This window comes from Musca autumnalis, unplaced genomic scaffold, assembly GCF_047663935.1.
Source record: "Musca autumnalis isolate F117 unplaced genomic scaffold, ASM4766393v1 scaffold_4, whole genome shotgun sequence".
NCBI classification, from domain to species: Eukaryota; Metazoa; Arthropoda; class Insecta; order Diptera; family Muscidae; genus Musca; species Musca autumnalis.
The window spans coordinates 224,397,165-224,417,880 of NW_027411977.1; the positions used below are offsets into that span (position 1 = coordinate 224,397,165).

The window sequence follows — 20,716 nt, forward strand, 5'->3', positions numbered from 1 at the left end:
ACTTTTCTATAGGAAAAGCCATATCCGATGAACTTTGAAGTAAAAGTTGTCCTGTGTGAACTGAACCGCTATCTGTGTTAGTTTGTGAAATAGTTTCGTTCATCCTTTCCAAAAGGATTGACACTTGTCACTTAAAAACTCTTAAAATTTTCAAATGAGAAGAATGACTGTTTTGTAGACTCTCCAATCGCATTTGTTATCAGAATTAATTGAGCAAAGTTTTTTTTTACTGAAAAACTAAAACCAAATATGGAAAATGGAGTGAGGAGTGGTAAAGTGTGAATGTGATATGCTTCAATGTTTGTTTTGAAATGTTGTGATTTTTTTACTAATGATCTTGAGAAAGAGCGAGAGAGGCGTTGAAGTTGGTTATGGTCTTGTCTTTGAAAAATTCACTTCAATGGATTAACGATTTATAGTTTTTGCTGAATTTTAATGATTAATCATGTTGGTATTGTCAACTATTTACATCCCTTGTTTTATTAACTGTTATATCTGTTTTTTTGTTTTTAATTAGTAATTATTTTTTGTTTTTCAAATATTGGTTTTTGCCATAAACACATTAAAGTGTTTATGTTTTTTTGTAAAGAGTTTAGTTTCAATACAAATGGAGTTGTGTTTGTATAGATATAAGATTTTATTTATTTAAATTTCAAATTTTTTGGGAAAATTATACATGAAAATTAAACAAAATTATAATAATTTTTATTATTATTTTAAATTACAACTAATTAGACAAATAAGTTATTACACATTCTTTGTTTGATTGGAAATCGAAAAAGTTTGGTTTTTATTAAGTGGTATTTTTTATTGTTATTGTTTTCAGAGGTTGTTTTTATTTGGACAACGTTTTGTTTTTTGGATAAGTTTAGGGCAGGATTTGTAATCTAACGGTAGTATTATTTTTTTTATAGTTTTTGTTTTTATTTTCTGTTGCATTGTTTCTCTATATATGGAAGTCTGTTACGGTATTCAAAAATTGTTTAGTTTTGTTTTATTCGTCTTTTAATAAAATTTGAGCTTCAATACTGTTACAATTTTTGCATTTGGAAAAACTATGGAGTTTTGAAAACAATTGGGGAGGTCGGTATTAGTCAAGAAACTAATTTTGTTTTTTGGAATTTTATTTATTTTTATTGTTTATTTTTTACAAAAAATTAAATAATATTTTTAAGGTTTGTTTAGCTTCTAAGCTTTGTTTTTGAGTTTCTAAATGTAATATTTTTCTAAATGCAAATTTTAAAACTAAGAAATCGTAATGAAAATTTAAAGGAAAACGTTTTTAAACAATATGCAAAAATAATATTTATTTTCAAGTAATCGGTTGTTGTTTCTTTATGGAATTTTGGGTTTTTAAACTATTTCTTATATTCATGGAGTCAATATTATTTTTTTTTTGAAAGTGACACAAGGCATATTGGAACAACATTAAATTGTAATTTTCCAATATAGAAGATACAAAATTATGAATCTTGACATATTTGCACTTAAAGTTATTAAAGTTACAGAACTCTTTATTACAATCTTGACATATTTGCGTTTAAAGTTAATTAAAAATCCATTTGACAATGGCCAAAATTTGGTAAGTACAATTTTTTGCATCACTTTACAAACTGTACTGGTGTATTTAGACCATACTTTTCTATGATGCTAAACTAAAATACCTCAATTCATTTGACGTAGAATCTATGAAAATTTCCTTCAAACAAATTGAAATAGATCCCTTATCACCATAAGAACCTCTAGTCTAAACACATCCTCAAGTTATTTCAAGTCTATTTCATAATTTCTATGGTTTATTGTTATCGTTTTGTTCTATTATTTTCATTTTAAAAAAAATATTTATAAATTATTTACAGAATTTATTTTTCATAATTGTTCTTCAATTTTGTTTGAATTTTTTTTATTTATTTTATTTTTCCATATTCCTGTTTAAATGGTTTCTTAGTTGTTGGTTTTCAATGATGTTGTTGTTGGTTCTCATTTTTGTTGTTCTAGTTGTTTTTTTTTGTTGATTTTTGTTAGTCTAAGAGATTTGGGTACAAAAAATCTCTTATTACATACACCCTGCGTGGTGATGTCCACCAAGAAAAAATATATAGGTTTTGTTATATATTTTTGTTGTTGTTATTATTGTTATAAATTAATAATTGATGTTGGTTTTCAAAAAGTTATTAATTTTTTTGTTTTTGGTAATAACAGTCCTGAAAAGAGAGGGAGAAAAAAAGGAAACAAAAATTAATAATATATAAAACAAATCGGAGATAGCTTTTCCTACAGAAAAGGTAATCGGAGATGATTTTTCACATAGAAAAGGTCATCAGAGATGACTTTTTTCATAGAAAATTTCATCGGAGATGTCTTTTCCCAAAGAAAAGTTAATAGTGGATAATCTTTCCCAAAGAAAAGGTCATAGGAGATGGCTTTTCCTAGAGAAAAGGTCATCGGAGATGACTTTTCCCATAGAAAAGGTAATCGGAGATGAATTTTCCCATAGAAAAGGTAATGGTGGATAATCTTTCCCAAAGAAAAGGTCATAGGAGATGGCTTTGCCTACAGAAAAGGTAATCGGAGATGAATTTTCCCATAGAAAAGGTAATCGGAGATGACTTTTCCCATAGTAAAGGTCATCGAAGATGATTTTTCCCATAGAAAAGGTCAACGGAGATGACTTTTCCCATAGAAAAGGTCAACGGAGATGACTTTTCCCATAGAAAAGGTCAACGGAGATGACTTTTCGTATAGAAAAGTTCATCGGAGATGACTTTTCGTATAGAAAAGTTCATCGGAGATGACTTTTCGTATAGAAAAGTTCATCGGAGATGACTTTTCGTATAGAAAAGTTCATCGGAGATGACTTTTCGTATAGAAAAGTTCATCGGAGATGACTTTTCGTATAGAAAAGTTCATCGGAGATGACTTTTCGTATAGAAAAGTTCATCGGAGATGACTTTTCGTATAGAAAAGTTCATCGGAGATGACTTTTCGTATAGAAAAGTTCATCGGAGATGACTTTTCGTATAGAAAAGATCATCAGAGATGACTTTTCGTATAGAAAAGATCATCAGAGATGACTTTTCGTATAGAAAAGTTCATCGGAGATGACTTTTCGTATAGAAAAGTTCATCGGAGATGAATTTTCGTATAGAAAAGCTCATCGGAGATGGCTTTGCGTATAGAAAAGCTCATCGGAGATGGTTTTTCGTATAGAAAAGCTCATCGGAGATGGCTTTTCGTATAGAAAACAGTTCATCGGTGATGACTTTTCGTATAGAAAAGTTCATCGGAGATGACTTTTCGTATAGAAAAGTTCATCGGAGATGACTTTTCGTATAGAAAAGTTCATCGGAGATGACTTTTCGTATAGAAAAGTTCATCGGAGATGACTTTTCGTATAGAAAAGTTCATCGGAGATGACTTTTCGTATAGAAAAGTTCATCGGAGATGACTTTTCGTATAGAAAAGTTCATCGGAGATGACTTTTCGTATAGAAAAGTTCATCGGAGATGACTTTTCGTATAGAAAAGTTCATCGGAGATGACTTTTCGTATAGAAAAGTTCATCGGAGATGACTTTTCGTATAGAAAAGATCATCAGAGATGACTTTTCGTATAGAAAAGATCATCAGAGATGATTTTTGGTATAGAAAAGATCATCGGAGATGACTTTTCGTATAGAAAAGATCATCGGAGATGACTTTTCGTATAGAAAAGATCATCGGAGATGACTTTTCGTATAGAAAAGATCATCGGAGATGACTTTTCGTATAGAAAAGATCATCGGAGATGACTTTTCGTATAGAAAAGATCATGGGTGATGACTTTTCGTATAGAAAAGTTCATCGGAGATGACTTTTCGCATAGAAAAGTCCATCGGAGATGACTTTTCGCATAGAAAAGTCCATCGGAGATGACTTTTCGCACAGAAAAGTTCATCGGAGATGACTTTTCGTATAGAAAAGTTCATCGGAGATGACTTTTCGTATAGAAAAGTTCATCGGAGATGACTTTTCGTATAGAAAAGTCCATCGGAGATGACTTTTCGCATAGAAAAGTTCATCGGAGATGACTTTTCGTATAGAAAAGTTCATCGGAGATGACTTTTCGTATAGAAAAGTTCATCGGAGATGACTTTTCGTATAGAAAAGTTCATCGGAGATGACTTTTCGTATAGAAAAGTTCATCGGAGATGACTTTTCGTATAGAAAAGTTCATCGGAGATGACTTTTCGTATAGAAAAGTTCATCGGAGATGACTTTTCGTATAGAAAAGTTCATCGGAGATGACTTTTCGTATAGAAAAGTTCATCGGAGATGACTTTTCGTATAGAAAAGTTCATCGGAGATGACTTTTCGTATAGAAAAGTTCATCGGAGATGACTTTTCGTATAGAAAAGTTCATCGGAGATGACTTTTCGTATAGAAAAGTTCATCGGAGATGACTTTTCGTATAGAAAAGTTCATCGGAGATGACTTTTCGTATAGAAAAGTTCATCGGAGATGACTTTTCGTATAGAAAAGTTCATCGGAGATGACTTTTCGTATAGAAAAGTTCATCGCAGATGACAACCTCCAGATTTTTGGCAATCTTTATTTAATTGTCGTGTCCTTTGTAAACTCAATATAATCGCTACCACTTACTTCATTTAATGCTGTGCAAATTTGTTTTCTTCGTCTCTCTTGAATTTCAGTTTTTCTTTGAGTTTTCTTCGTCTTCAATTTTGGGTTTTAATAAATATTCGTTTACAGTTGTTGTTGTTGTCGTTGATTTCCTTTTTTTCTTTTTTTGTTCCTTTTTAAAGAAATCTCTTCATTTGCTTTATGGCTGGCTAAACGACACATTCATTCTCATTGTTGTTACACACATACACCCACATCTTTCAGACAAACCATTCATCTTTTTGGGCAGCACCCACAGCATTGGCGGGATTTGCGACATTATTAATGGCTATGTTTGTCTGGGACATGCCCAAATTGTTAGCTGAAGTTGCTGAGAGATCTTGACCTAATTGACGAAATTTGCCAAGCACCAGATGGGACGGACTTTGGTGGCCATCTTCAAGTAGTTGAGTTGAGTGCGGAGGTACCCGTATGGTCCCGCAGGGTGATGCCAGTTTCCCGACGTTGGCGGTAATTGTGTATGTTCACGGCTTAGTGTACCACCGGCGCCGCCGCCGCCGCCAACACCACCAACGCCATGGGTATAATGCAGGTGTTTTGAGGAGCCATTCGTTTCGGCCATGTGATGTACTGCTGGTAAAGAAACGAAACAAAAAAAGGAGTTATTGTAATTATTGGGTAATTTGTTTGTTGTTTCTATTGCTGGAAACTTACATTGCATAGCCGTGGTATGTTGATTGTTGCTATCCTCCTGTCTCCGACACACACATATGGTTATGGTTATAACAATGGCACTTATTATCAGCAGGATACTAACCACAATCATTACAATCCATGTCATATCCATGCCAAATACAGTGCTGGTGGTTTCATCTAAGGGAGAGAGAAAGGAGAGAGAGGAGAGAAAAGAAAAATATTTAATATATAACATTTGATTAATAATAACTGTGGGTATACTGAAATGTAGCTTTTCAGTGAAATTTGTTTCACTTGTTTTTGTTTTGCTTGGTAAATGTTAATATGTCAAAATGTGATGTCATTTTGCTGGGTCGCCTGTTTTAACGAACTCCGGTATTTTATGGAAGTTCATAAAATGTAACATCAGATATCATGCTGTGTGTGTGTGCGCTCTTTTTTTCTCTCTCGGAGATTTTAAATTGTTTTTATTTAAGAGGTATGGAAGGTCAAAAATTAACAGCTTGTCATATTTGCATTTAAAGTTATTTACATTTACAACAAACAAAAGTTATTTACATTTATTTACAAGCAAACAAAGTCCATCGTTGGTGACTATTCCTCTGGAAACATTCACGGCTCATGAATTTTCCTATAGAAAAATTACTTGTCGACGACATTTCCTTGGAAAAGTTCATCGTCGATAACTTTTCTTATGAAATGTTCATAGTCGATGACATTTCCTATAGAAAAGTTCATCGTCGAGGACTTTTCCTCTAGAAAAGTTCTTGGTCGATGACTTTTTCTATAGAAAAGTTCATAGTCGGTGACTTTTGCTATAGAAAGGTTCGTGACCTTTCCTATAGAAAAGTTCATCGACGATTTTTTCCCTACAGTAAAGTTCATTGTCGATTACTTTTCCCATAGAAAAATACGTCGTTGATGGCTTTTCTATAGAAAAGTGTATCGTAGATGACTTTTGCTATAGAAAAGTTCACCGTAGATGACTTTTCCTATAGAAAAGTTCATCATAGATGACTTTCCTATAGAAAAGTTCATCGTAGATGACTTTGCCTATAGAAAAGTTCATCGTCGATGACTTTTCATCTAGAAAAGTTCATCGTTGATGACTTTTCCTATAGAAAAGTTCATCGTCGATCACTTTCCCTTTTTTTTCGTCGATGACTTTTCCTATAGAAAAGTTCATCGTAGATGACTTTTCCTATAGAAAAGTTCATCGTAGATAACTTTTCCTATAGAAAAGTTTATCGTAGATGATTTTTCCTATAGAAAAGTTCATCGTTGATTACTTTTCCCATAGAAAAATTCATCGTTGATGACTTTTCCTATAGAAAAATTCATCGTAGATGACTTTTCCTATAGAAAAGTTCTTCGTAGATGACTTTTCCTTTAGAAAAGTTCATCGTAGATGACTTTTCCTATAGAAAAATTTTCCTATTGAAAAGTTCATCGTAGATGAATTTTCCTGTAGAAAAGTTCATCGAAAAGTTCATCGTAGATGACTTTTCCTATAGAAAATTCATCGTTGATGACTTTTCCTCTAGAAAAGTTCATCGTCGACTTTTCCTATAGAAAGTTCATCGTAGTTGACTTTTCCTATAGAAAAGTTCATCGTAGATGACTTTTCCTATAGAAAAGTTCATCGTAGATGACTTTTCTTATAGAAAAGTTCATGGTAGATGACTTTTCCTATAGAAAAGTTCATCGTAGATGACTTTTCCTAGAGAAAGGTTCATCGTAGATGATTTTTCTTATAGAAAAGTTCATCGTAGATGACTTTTCCTATAGAAAAGTTCATCGTAGTTGACTTTTCCTATAAAAAAGTTCATCGTAGATGACATTTCCTATAGAAAAGTTCATCATAGATGACTTTGCCGATAGAAAAGTTCATCGTAGATCACTTTTCCTATAGAAAAGTTCTTCGTAGATGACTTTTCCTTTAGAAAGTTCATCGTAGATGACTTTTCCTATAGAAAAGTTCATCGTAGATGACTTTTCCTATAGACAATTCATCGTAGATGACTTTTCCTATAGAAAAGTTCATCGTAGATGACTTTTCCTATAGAAAAGTTCATCGTAGATGACTTTTCCTATAGAAAATTCATCGTAGATGACTTTTCCTATAGAAAATTCATCGTAGATGACATTTCTTATAGAAAAGTTCATCGTAGATTACTTTTCCTATAGAAAAGTTCATCGTAGATTACTTTTCCTATAGAAAAGTTCATCGTAGATGACTTTTCCTATAGAAAAGTTCATCGTAGATTACTTTTCCTATAGAAAAGTTCATCGTAGGTGACTTTTCCTATAGAAAAGTTCATCGTAGGTGAATTTTCCTATAGAAAAGTTCATCGTAGATGACTTTTCCTATAGAAAAGTTCATCGTAGGTGAATTTTCCTATAGAAAAGTTCATCGTAGATGACTTTTCCTATAGAAAAGTTCATCGTAGATTACTTTTCCTATAGAAAAGTTCATCGTAGGTGACTTTTCCTATAGAAAAGTTCATCGTAGGTGACTTTTCCTATAGAAAAGTTCATCGTAGGTGACTTTTCCTATAGAAAAGTTCATCGTAGGTGACTTTTCCTATGGAAAAGTTCATCGTAGATGACTTTTCCTACAGAAAATTTCGTCGTAGATGACTTTTCCTATAGAAAAGTTCATCGTAGATGACTTTTCCTATAGAAAAGTTCATCGTAGATGACTTTTCCTATAGAAAAGTTCATCGTAGATGACTTTTCCTATAGAAAAGTTCATCGTAGATGACTTTTCCTATAGAAAAGTTCATCGTAGATGACTTTTCCTATAGAAAAGTTCATCGTAGATGACTTTTCCTATAGAAAAGTTCATCGTAGATGACTTTTCCTATAGAAAAGTTCATCGTAGATGACTTTTCCTATAGAAAAGTTCATCGTAGATGACTTTTCCTATAGAAAAGTTCATCGTAGATGACTTTTCCTATAGAAAAGTTCATCGTAGATGACTTTTCCTATAGAAAAGTTCATCGTAGATGACTTTTCCTATAGAAAAGTTCATCGTAGATGACTTTTCCTATAGAAAAGTTCATCATATATGACTTTTCCTATAGAAGAGTTCATCGTATATGACTTTTCCTATAGAAAAGTTCATCGTATATGACTTTTCCTATAGAAGAGTTCATCGTATATGACTTTTCCTATAGAAGAGTTCATCGTAGATGACTTTTCCTATAGAAAAGTTCATCTCATATGACTTTTCCTATATAAAAGTTCACTGTCGATCACTTTCCTTATAGAAAAGTTCATCGTCGATGACTTTTCATCTAGAAAAGTTCATCGTTGATGACTTTTGCTATAGAAAAGTTCATCGCCGATGACTTTTCCTATAGAAAAGTTCATCGCCGATGACTTTTCCTATAGAAAAGTTCATCGCCGATGACTTTTCCTATAGAAAAGTTCATCGCCGATGACTTTTCCTATAGAAAATTTCATCGTTGATCACTTTTCCTATGGAAAAGCTCATCGACGATTACTTTTCCCATAGAAAAATTCATCGTTGATGATTTTTCCTATAGAAAAATTCATCGTTGATGATTTTTCCTATAGAAAAATTCATCGTCGATGACTTTTCCTATAGAAAAGTTCATCGTAGATGACTTTTCCTATAGAAAAGTTCATCGTAGATGACTTTTCCTATAGAAAAGTTCATCGTCGATGACTTTTCCTATAGAAAAGTTCATCGTCGATGACTTTTCCTATAGAAATGTTCATCGGAGATGACTTTTTCTACAGAAAGGTTCATCTTTGATGACTTTTCCTATAGAAAAGTTCATCGTCGATGACTTTTCCTATGGAAAAGTTCCTCGTTGATGACTTTTCCTGTAAAATATTTCATCGTTGATGATTTTTTTCTGCTAAAAATTTCATCGTAGATGATTTTCTTATAGAAAAGTTCATCGTCGATGACTTTTCCTATAGAAAAGTTCATCGTCGATGACTTTTCCTATAGAAAAGTTCATCGTAGATGACTTTTCCTATAGAAAAGTTCATCGTAGATGACTTTTCCTATAGAAAAGTTCATCGTAGATGACTTTTCCTATAGAAAAGTTCATCGTAGATGACTTTTCCTATAGAAAAGTTCATCGTAGATGACTTTTCCTATAGAAAAGTTCATCGTAGATGACTTTTCCTATAGAAAAGTTCATCGTAGATGACTTTTCCTATAGAAAAGTTCATCGTAGATGACTTTTCCTATAGAAAAGTTCATCGTAGATGACTTTTCCTATAGAAAAGTTCATCGTAGATGACTTTTCCTATAGAAAAGTTCATCGTCGATGTCTTTTCTTATAGAAAAGTTAATCGTCGATGACTTTTCCTATGGAAAAGTTCCTCGTTGATGACTTTTCCTGTAAAATATTTCATCGTTGATGATTTTTTTCTGCTAAAAATTTCATCGTAGATGATTTTCTTATAGAAAAGTTCATCGCAGATGACTTTTCCTATAGAAAAGTTCATCGTAGATGACTTTTCCTATAGAAAAGTTTATCGTAGATGACTTTTCCTATAGAAAAGTTAATCGTCGATGACTTTTCCTGTAAAATGTTTCATCGTAGATGACTTTTCCTATAAAAAAGTTCATCGTCGATGACTTTTCCTTTAGAAAAGTTCATCGTAGATGACTTTTCCTTTAGAAAAGTTCATCATAGACGACTTTTCCTATAGAAAAGTTCATCGTAGATGACTTTTCCTATAGAAAAGTTTATCGTAGATGACTTTTCCTATAGAAAAGTTCATCGTAGATGACTTTTCCTATAGAAAAGATCATCGTAGATGACTTTTCCTATAGAAAAGTTCATCTTAGATGATTTTTTCCTATAGAAAAGTTCATCGTAGATGACTTTGTCTATAGAAAATTCATCTTAGATGACTTTTCCTATAGAAAAGTTCATCGTTGATGACTTTTCCTATAGAAAAGTTCATCGTTGATGATTTTTCCTACAGAAAAGTTCATCGTTGATGACTTTTCCTACAGAAAAGTTCATCGTCTATGACTTTTCCTCTAGAAAAGTTCATCGTCTATGACTTTTCCTCTAGGAAAGTTCATCGTCGATGACTTTTCCTCTTGAAAATTTTCCTATGAGCTTTTCAATGGGAAAAGTCATCTCCAATGTCCTTTTCTATGGAAGAAGTTATCTCCGTTTAACTTTTCTGTAGAAGAAACATCTCCAGTCATCTTTTCAGTAAGGAAAGTCATTTTCTATCAACTTTTCTGTAAAAAAGTCATCTCCTACTTTTCCTGTAGAAAAGTTCATCGGTGAGTATTTTTCAAGTAGAAAAGTTTCATCTTCGACATTTAAGTTCCCCAAAAATATACAAACAAATTTTATTAATCCTTCTTCCTCCGTATCCTGACGATACCATTGCTTTTGAAGTTAAATTTGTCCATCATCTTTTGAAATTCGACAACTTGTAATTGTTAATTATATTGTTTATTAACAAAATAATATTAATTTCACATAATTGAATACAGAGAGGAAAAACGTTTTTAATTTCACAGTAAACAGTTTGTACATCTTTTTTCTTTGTTGTTTTGCAATGGAAAAAAACACTTTTGCAAAAATACAATTCCCAGATAATTATCCATATAATTTTTTGCAATTAATAAAGCAGTTATTTATGCAATATTTAATAACAAATAAAACACCCACCAGAGAGTGAAAAAGAGAGTGGGTCGGTCTGGTAAACCAGCAGATAATAGTTGTGTCAATGGTGATTACAAGACGCGCGTAGCCGATGATGACGATAATGCCGATAAAAAAAAAAAAAAAATTGGAAAATAATCACAACACAAAAACACACGGAAAACACAGATAAGCAGCAATCAAAAATGCATATAAACATTTAAATTGTATGTAACAAAAAAACCGAAAAAAATGAAAAAAACAACAATGTGAAAAACAGAAAGTGAAATCAGATATATGGTAATATTCAAAAAAGTTTTACAATCGTTGAAGTTGAGGTTCACCATTTAATAAGTCGCGAACTGTAGATATATTTTATAAAATATGGATACATTTATATTAATTGAAGTGTTTTAGCCAAGATCTCATAATATGGACCATAACAATTAATTTTCGTGGAAGCTGCGTTGGTGGTAATATAAAAAAATGGGAAAAATGTGTTGAAGTAATCAAGTTTTTTTGTGTTCTTTTTTGATTTCTGGCCAAACCACGCAAAATTCAAACCTGTACTCAAAGAAAGAACTAAAGAATACCCCTTGGGAAACATGGTTCTAGTGCATGACTTTTCGATATATACACTACATCCCACTAAAATCGATGCTGACATTTTGAAGTTTTGATTTCAGTGTTTTTCGAATTTTTCTTATAATTATATGGTGCAACTGGATAATATTTTCAAACTAGTTACAGGATTGTAGAACTCGCGATTCCACGTCGTTCGATGTATATCTCATGAGTGTGCTCCCTACAGCTTCCTAGTAATAGGAGCCCAAAGCCAAAATTTGGTGCGTAAATTTTCTGAAAAAAACCTATTTTTTGGCTTTAAAATTTACAACTGTCGTACAGGTACCCCTGAACCCCGCGTGATTTTAGTTTTTTTACGTGCCGGATCTAATAAGACCTTTCGCGTTCGAATCCATCCACTAAAACGCCGGATATATATACCTTGAAAGTAGGAAATTTTGCAAAAATATATATTGACAATTCCGCGAATTGAACAGCGATTTTCTTTGATTATTTTTACATAAATGTAATCCTTTATACGCGATTATAATATTTGACAAAGAGAGGTGTCACAAATTACAAAGGTTCGGGAGTAATATCCCTATTTATCCCAAAATAGGATGTGGTGGCACATCCGCAGTTCTTGACGAATCTGTCTAAAATCATTTATATTGACGTATTTTTAATAGGCGGCCATTGAAATCGGATGCACCTTATAATCATATGCACATCGCGTAATTTTTGACCACTTGAATGTTTTTTGAATAGTAAGATGCAACTGATGGCACACTTTGGCCGCTGAATGAAACATGGGAAAATCCATGCATATTGATAGACATGGACTCCCTGTATCCGAAAAGCACATGCACCTCAACTGATTTAAACGTATTCGCGAATTACACGCTTTTTAACTTTTGTGTTTTTTCTTTGATTGTGATTTCAATATTACTCTCTACTTCTTATTTCTATTGCTTATCACAGAAAGCAAATATACTTTCACGATGACTAATTACTTTTTTCGTAGAAGTTTAAGCAAAATACTTCAGGATTTGGATGGAAATTTAGCGACATAATGGAATAACTACCAACATTTATTTTTCAAATTTTTCGTATTTAACCCAAAATATATTTTTGAAATAATTTCCAACAATAAGTTTCCGTTCTTTGTTGTTGCTGTAATATGCAAGTTATAAGCGCGATCTTTATAATTTTGGTCTCACATTTTTCTACGCGTTGTCTAGATTCTGTACGTATTTTTAAATTATTTTTTAGAGATTTTTTGACCGTTGATTTAGAATAAATAAAATTTATTCCAAGATTTCTTCAATATTTTTTTGATTTTCCGCGAAAATAAAAATTAATTTAGCAAATATTTTAGCATCTACGGATAGATATCAAATGCTGCTAACGACTCATATATACATGTTCTTATTACAACACAATAGGAATTTTTAAATATTTTTTCTTTACAAGAGAGTAAAACCGCATATAACTTTTGAGTGCAGCATCCAATTTTGTGAACGCGAACAGATTTGAAACCACGATTTTTTTCGTAACCCATGTACCAAAATTGGCGGATGTGCTCGCCAAAAAAGTTTTTAATTTTTTTTCTATGTAATTGTAAAGGAAATTTGAAATTTACCATATGTACTTTGTACTTCTACAACAACACTATATAAATCCATAGGAAAATATTAAGTTGTAGTTTTGTTAATAATGTGCAGTGAAATGTGTATGGAATCCTTTTCGCTTAAATGAGATAATATAATAATGTGAAATAAAAAGTGAAATAAAAATATATACCCGCAGAATTACTTATTAAAAAAAAGATTTTAATGCACTTAGTTGGCTTCACTAATAATGTCATTGAACTTGGAAAATATATTGGGGTTAAATATTTATTTATTTAAAGATTATCGAAAGTGATTTATATTATTATGCTGATTATAAAATTAATAAAATAATTCTAATATAATAAATTGCGATTAAATAAAATTTATTCCCGGTCGCAGAACGAGGATATATTTGTCAAAGCAGATATTCACAAATTTTAGACGTCATCTGTAAAAATTATATAACAAAAAATTAAAAATTAAATTAAAATAAAAAAAATAAGGAAAATTAAGATTTGACATTAAACTTGTTATATTTGCATTTAAAGTTAATTATCCTATATGTATCGGTGTTTAAGGAAATTGGAGACAATTTTTCCAATAGAAAGGGCAATTGGAGAGGACTCTTTCTTAGAAAAGGGAAATCGTAGGTGAATTTTCCCATTGAAAAGGTTATCTCAAATGACTTTCCATAGAAGAGGTCAGCGAATATGACTTTTTCCATAGAAAAGATAAGCGGAGATAACCCTTTCCACAGAAAAGCGGATATGACTTTTTTCATGGAAAATTTTATCGGATACGAAAAGTAATCTACGATGAACTTTTCTATAGGAAAAGTCATCGACGATGAACTTTTCTATAGGAAAAGTCATCGACGATGAACTTTTCTATAGGAAAAGTCATCGACGATGAACTTTTCTATAGGAAAAGTCATCGACGATGAACTTTTCTATAGGAAAAGTCATCGACGATGAACTTTTCTATAGGAAAAGTCATCGACGATGAACTTTTCTATAGGAAAACTCATCGACGATGAACTTTTCTATAGGAAAACTCATCGACTATGAACTTTTCTATAGGAAAAGTCATCGACGATGAACTTATCTATAGGAAAAGTCATCGACGATGAACTTATCTATAGGAAAAGTCATCGACGATGAACTTTTCTATAGGAAAAGTCATCGACGATGAAATTTGGCGTAGGAAAAGTCATCGACGATGAACTTATCTATAGGAAAAGTCATCGACGTTGAACTTATCTATAGGAAAAGTCATCAACGATGAACTTTTCCATAGGAAGAGTCATAAACGATGAACTTTTCCATAGGAAAAGTCATCAACGGTGAAAGTCATCTGTAGGAAAAATCATCAACGGTGAACTTTTCCATAGGAAAAGTCATCAACGATAAACTTTTCCATAGGAAAAGTCATCAACGATGAACTTTTCATTAGGAAAAGTCATCAACGATGAACTTTTCCATAGGAAAAGTCATCAACGATGAACTTTTCCATTGGAAAAGTCATCAACGATAAACTTTTCCATAGGAAAAGTCATCAACGATGAACTTTTCCATAGGAAAAGTCATCAACGATGAACTTTTCCATAGGAAATGTCATCAACGATGAACTTTTACACAGGAAATGTCATCAACGATAAACTTTTCCATAGGAAAAGTCATCAACGATGAACTTTTCCATAGGAAAAGTCATCAACTTTTCCGTAGGAAAAGTCATCAACGATGAACTTTTCCAAAAGAAAAATCATCAACGATGAATTTTCCATAGGAAAAGTCATCAACTATGAACCCTACCATAGGAAAAGTCATCAACGATGAACCCTACCATATTAAAAGTCATCAACGATAAACTTTTCCATAGGAAAAGTCATCAACGATGAACTTTTGCATAGGAAAAGTCATCAACGAAGAACTTTTCCATAGGGAAAGTCATCAACGATGAACTTTTCCATAGGAAAAGTCATTAGCGATGGACTTTTCCATAGGAAAAGTCATTAACGATAGACTTTTCCAAAATAAAATCAACAACCATGAATTTTTCAATGGAAAAGTACATCTACGATGAATTTTCCATAGGCAAAGGCGTCAACGATTAACTATTCCATAGGAAAAGTCATCAACGATGAACTATTCCATAGGAAAAGTCATCAACGGGTGAAGTTTTCCATAGGAAAAGTCATCAACGATGAACTTTTCCATGGGAAAGGCATCAACGATGAACTTTTCCATACGAAAAGTCTTCAGCGATGAACTTTTCCATAGGAAAGGTCATCAGCGATGAACTTTTCCATAGGAAAAGTCATCAGCGATGAACTTTTCCATAGGAAAAGTCATCAACGGTGAACTTTTCCATAAGAAAAGTCATCAACGATGAACTTTTCCAAAAGAAAAATCAGCAACGATGAATTTTCCATAGGAAAAGTCAACAACGATGAACCCTTCCATAGGAAAAGTCATCAACGATGAACTTTCCCATAGGAAAAGTCATCAGCGATGAACTTTTCCATAGGAAAAGTCATCAACAATGAATTTTCTGTAGGAAAAATCATCAACGGTGAAATTTTCCAAGGAAAGGTCATCAACAATGAATTTTTCTGTAGGAAAAATCATCAACGATGAACTTTTCCATAGGAAAAGTCATCAACGATGAACTTTTCCATAGGAAAAGTCATCAACGATGGACTTTTCCATACGAAAAGTCCTCAGCGCTGAACTTTTCCATAGGAAAAGCCATCAATGATGAACTTTTTCATAGGAAAAGTCATCAACGATGAACTTTTCCATAGGAAAAGTCATCAACGATGAACTTTTTCATAGGAAAAGTCATCAACGATGAACTTTTCCATAGGAAAAGTCATCAACGATGAACTTTTCCATAGGAAAAGTCATCAACGATGAACTTTTCCATAGGAAAAGTCATCAACAATGAATTTTTCTGTAGGAAAAATCATCAACGATTAACTTTTCCATAGGAAAAGTCATCAACGATGAACTTTTCCATAGGAAAAATTATTAACGATGAACTTTCCCATAGGAAAAGTCATCAACGATGAACTTTTCCATAGGAAAAGTCATCAACAATGAATTTTTCTGTAGGAAAAATCATCAACGATGAACTTTTCCATAGGAAAAGTCATCAACGATGGACTTTTCCATACGAAAAGTCCTCAGCGCTGAACTTTTCCATAGGAAAAGCCATCAATGATGAACTTTTTCATAGGAAAAGTCATCAACGATGAACTTTTCCATAGGAAATGTCATCAACGATGAACTTTTCCATAGGAAAAGTCATCAACGATGAAATTTTCATTAGGAAAAGTCATCAACGATGAACTTTTCCATAGGAAAAGTCATCATCTGTAGGAAAAGTCATCAACGATGAAGGTCATCTGTAGGAAAAATCATCAACGATGAACTTTTCCATGGGAAAGGCATCAACGATGAACTTTTCCATAGGAAAAGTCATCAACGATGGACTTTTCCAAAATAAAATCAACAACGATGAATTTTTCCATGGGAAAATGCATCAACGATGAATTTTCCATAGGCAAAGGCATCAACCACCAACATCAACCAAGTACATCAATCAACAAGTACATCGTTGCTGGTTTTTTTTGTGGAAAAGTTAATCACTGATGATTCTGCCTATGGAAAATTTTACAGTTGATGATTTTTCTTATGAAAAGGTCATTTTCGATGACATTTCCTATGGAAATGTACATTGTTGATGATTTTTCCTATGGAAAATTTTATCATTGGTGATTTTTTCCTTTGAAAAATCATTATTGATGATTTTTTCTAACAGAAAATTTCATCGTTTCCTATAGAAAATTGCATCGTTGATGACTTTTCCTATGGAAATGTTCATCGTTGATTAATTTCCCTATAAAAATGTTCATCATTGATGATTGATGATTTTTTTCTACAGAAAATCATCGTTGTTGGTTTTTCTTATGCAATGTTTCCTATTGAAAATATCATATTTGATGATTTTTCCTATGTACATTTTCATTGTTGTTGATTTTTCCTATGGAAAACTTCATCGTTGATGATTTTTCCAGTGGAAAAGTTAATTGTTGATGATTTTGCCCATGGAAGAGTTCACCCTTAACCATTTTTCCTACGGAAAATTTTATGTCAGATGATTTTTCCTATCAAAAACTTCATCACTGATTATTTTTCTTTTGGAAAACTTTATCGTTGTTGGTTTTTCCTATAAAAAAATTCATCGTTAATGATTTTCCCTATAGAAAATTTCGTCGTTGAAAATCTTTTCTATTTAAAATTGTCGTTGTTGTCTTTTCCTATAGAAAAGTTAATCGTTAATAACTTTTTCTATAGAAAAGTTCACCATTGGTGATTTTTCAAATGGAAATGTTCATCGTTGATGATTTTTCCCATGGAAAATGTCATGCTTGATGATATTTCCTATTGAAAAAATGCATCGCTGATGATTTGTCATATAGAAATGTTCATCGTTGATACTTTTCCAATAAAAATTTCATCGTTGATGACTTTTCCTATAGAAATGTCCATCATTGATGACTTTTCTTATAGGAAACTTCATCGTTGATGACTTTTCCTATAGAAATTTTCATCACCTATGAGTTTTCCTATGGAAAACTTCATCGTTGATGACTTTTCCTATAGAAAATTTCATTGTTGATGACTTTTCTATAGAAATGTTCATCATTGATGACTTTTTCTATAGAAAACTTTATCGTTGATGACTTTTCCTATAGAAATTTTCATCACCTATGACTTTTCCTATAGAAATTTTCATCACCTATGACTTTTCCTATGGAAAACTTCATCAATTATGACGATTCTTAAAGAATGTTCATCGTTGATGATTTTTCCTGTAGAAAAGTTCATCCTAGGTGACTTTTTATCGTTGTTGACTTTTTCTATTGAAAAGTTCGTTGTTGATAACTTTTTCTATATAGAATTTCATCCGAGATAACCTTTCCTATAGAGATGTTCAGCGATAATAACTTTTCCTATACAAAATCTCTCGTTGATGATTTTTTCTATAGAAATGATTATCGTAGATGATTTTCGCGATTGAAAAGTTAATCTTTTGTGACTTTTCCTATAGAAAACTTCATCGGTGATGAATTTTCCAAGAAGAAATTTATTCTTCAGTACACCCCAATATACCACACATTTATCAAACCGCTAATAAGATTAACAACCACCAACACATTTAAATTACCGAGTCATAAATCGCAACTGTGGCTATTACTATGATTATCATTTAGTATATCGCGGCAGCTATGAATTGTCCTTGTCGTGGTGGTGGTTGTCGTCGTCATTGTAGAATGGCAATAGTTGTGGCTATTACTCAGCCGGGTCATTACTACGGGACTATTACCAACTAAATTACCCGCAAAAACATACACCTGCCAGCGCTATAATCAGCTATTAGAAAAGGGTTCCAGAGCAAAGAGTAGCCACACCAACACCTACAACATATCAGGCAACCACTTGTCTGTTGCCACTGCCTTACCATGGCCAATGTATGTATTACACATTGGGTTAGCAAAAGGAAACAAAATAATAAATTTACAAAAAATACCCGCCAAAAACAAATGAAATGAAACAAAGCTGATGACGCTCGGTGGCCCATGATGTATGGCCACATAATATACTTACTTCCACACACACACACCCGCGAACAAACGTATGAATGAATATATGAATGGGGGGCACTGCTTATACTTACTTTGGCATAAATTATGCACCGATTCATCGGAGTTATCGCTACAATGATTAATGCCATCGCACAGTAGATCGGGATTTATGCAAAAACCATTTGATTCACAGGTGAAATCTTTGCATGTATGTTCTGTTGGAAGAGAGAGAGAAAACAAAGAGAGAGTGAGAGGAGTGATGAGAGGAAAGGCAAATGTAATAAAACAAATGTTAAGTTAAATGAATTAGTAGACAAGGAACGAAGGCAGGAAGAGCAAACGCAAATATATTGCTTGCTTTCATGTTTCACTTTTTCGCTGGTTAGCAATAATTCAGCAAATACAACACAGCAACAGCAACAACAACAACGTCAGCTACAACAATACCAACTCGAACACGAATCATTTGCACATCCCGCCACGATTATAAATTTATAAGATAGCACAATTGTTGAAAAGTGTTAAGAATGTGTTATTTCCGTTTTGGGGCTCGTTTTCTGAATGAACGGAGTCTAACCCTTCTTCTTTCGGAGTCAGCAAATTGATAATACGAAAGAAGTGTGGAAAGTCATAAATAAAACAAACATGAAAATGAAAAAAAGCAAGGAAAACAACAACGAGCAGAGAAGTGTAATAAATGGTAATTGGATGTTGTTTCTTTCTTGGATTTCGAAAATAATAGCCCAAGTCCATCATGGCGTATAAGTTATGACAGTCAGGCACACGTCAGGAGGGTAAGTATTTTTTAGAAGATATGTATAAAGGGAAATGATGGATTTTCTTTAGGAATTGTCATCATTGATCAACTTTTCCATCGAAAAAGTCATCAAAGATGAATCTTTCCATAGGAAAAGTCATCAACGATAAACTTTTCTAAAGAAAAATATATCAATGATGAATTTTCAATAGGAAAAGTCATCAACGATGAATGTTTACACGAAAAATTTACAACGATGATATTTTCCATAGAAAAAGTCATCAACGATGAACATTTCAAATATGAAGAGTCATCAACGATGAATTTTCCAGAGGAAATGTCATCAACGATGAACTTTTCCATGAGAAAAGTAATCAACATTAAATTTTTCCATGGGAAAATTCTTCAACGATGAACTTTTCTCTAGGAAAAGTCATCAACGATGAACTTTTCCCAAGGAAAAGCCATCAACGATGAACTTTTCCCAAGGAAAAGTCATCAACTATGAAATTTTCCATAGGAAAAGCCATCAATGATGAATTTTCCCATAGGACTTTTCAATAGGAAAAGACATCAGCGATGGAATTTTCAATAGGAAAAGTCATCAACGATGAGTTTTTCAAAGGAAAAGTCATCAACGATGAGTTTTTCAAAGGATTTTTCCATAGGAAAATTCATTAACGATGAACTTTTCCATGGGAAAAGTCATCAACGAAGAACTATTCCATGGGAAAAGCTATCAACAATGCACTTTTCCATCAACGATGAACTTTTCCCCAGAAAAAAGTCATCAACGATGAATTTTCCCCAGAAAAAGTCATCAACGATGGACTTTTCCATTGGAAAAGTCATCAACGATGGACTTTTCCATTGGAAAAGTCATCAACGATGAACTTTTCCATAGGTAAAGTCATCAACGATGAATTTTCAATAGGAAAAGTCATCAACGATCAACTTTTCGATAGGAAAAGTCCTCAACGATCAACTTTTCCATAGGAATAGTCATCAACGATGAACTTTTTCATAGGAAAAGTCATCAACGATGAACTTTTCCATAGGAAAAGTCATCAAGGATGGACTTTTCCATAGGAAAAGTCGTCAACGATGGACTTTTCAATAGGAAAAGTCATCAACGATGAACTTTTTCAGAGGAAAAGTCAT

At 32.6% G+C, this 20,716-nt stretch overlaps 1 protein-coding gene across 7 annotated transcripts in view; it reads right to left on the minus strand.

Annotated features, from left to right (window-relative positions):
* Positions 1 to 849: 849 nt before the first annotated feature.
* The window catches only part of loaf (low-density lipoprotein receptor domain containing lost and found), a 289,295-nt gene continuing 269,428 nt past the window's right edge, over positions 850 to 20,716 (minus strand). For 5 of the 7 annotated variants that reach the window (XM_073980712.1, XM_073980713.1, XM_073980709.1 and 2 more), the window contains 4 exons: positions 18,891 to 19,013; positions 5,333 to 5,491; positions 4,640 to 5,248; positions 850 to 2,204 (listed from right to left, as the gene is read on the minus strand). In XM_073980712.1, the coding sequence (XP_073836813.1) occupies positions 5,004 to 5,248; positions 5,333 to 5,491; positions 18,891 to 19,013 (527 nt within the window). In that variant the 3' untranslated portion in view covers positions 850 to 2,204; positions 4,640 to 5,003. Of the gene's footprint in view, positions 2,205 to 4,639; positions 5,252 to 5,332; positions 5,492 to 18,890; positions 19,014 to 20,716 lie in introns of all 7 variants that reach the window. The other 2 variants (XM_073980708.1, XM_073980707.1) reach the window with 1 other exon arrangement.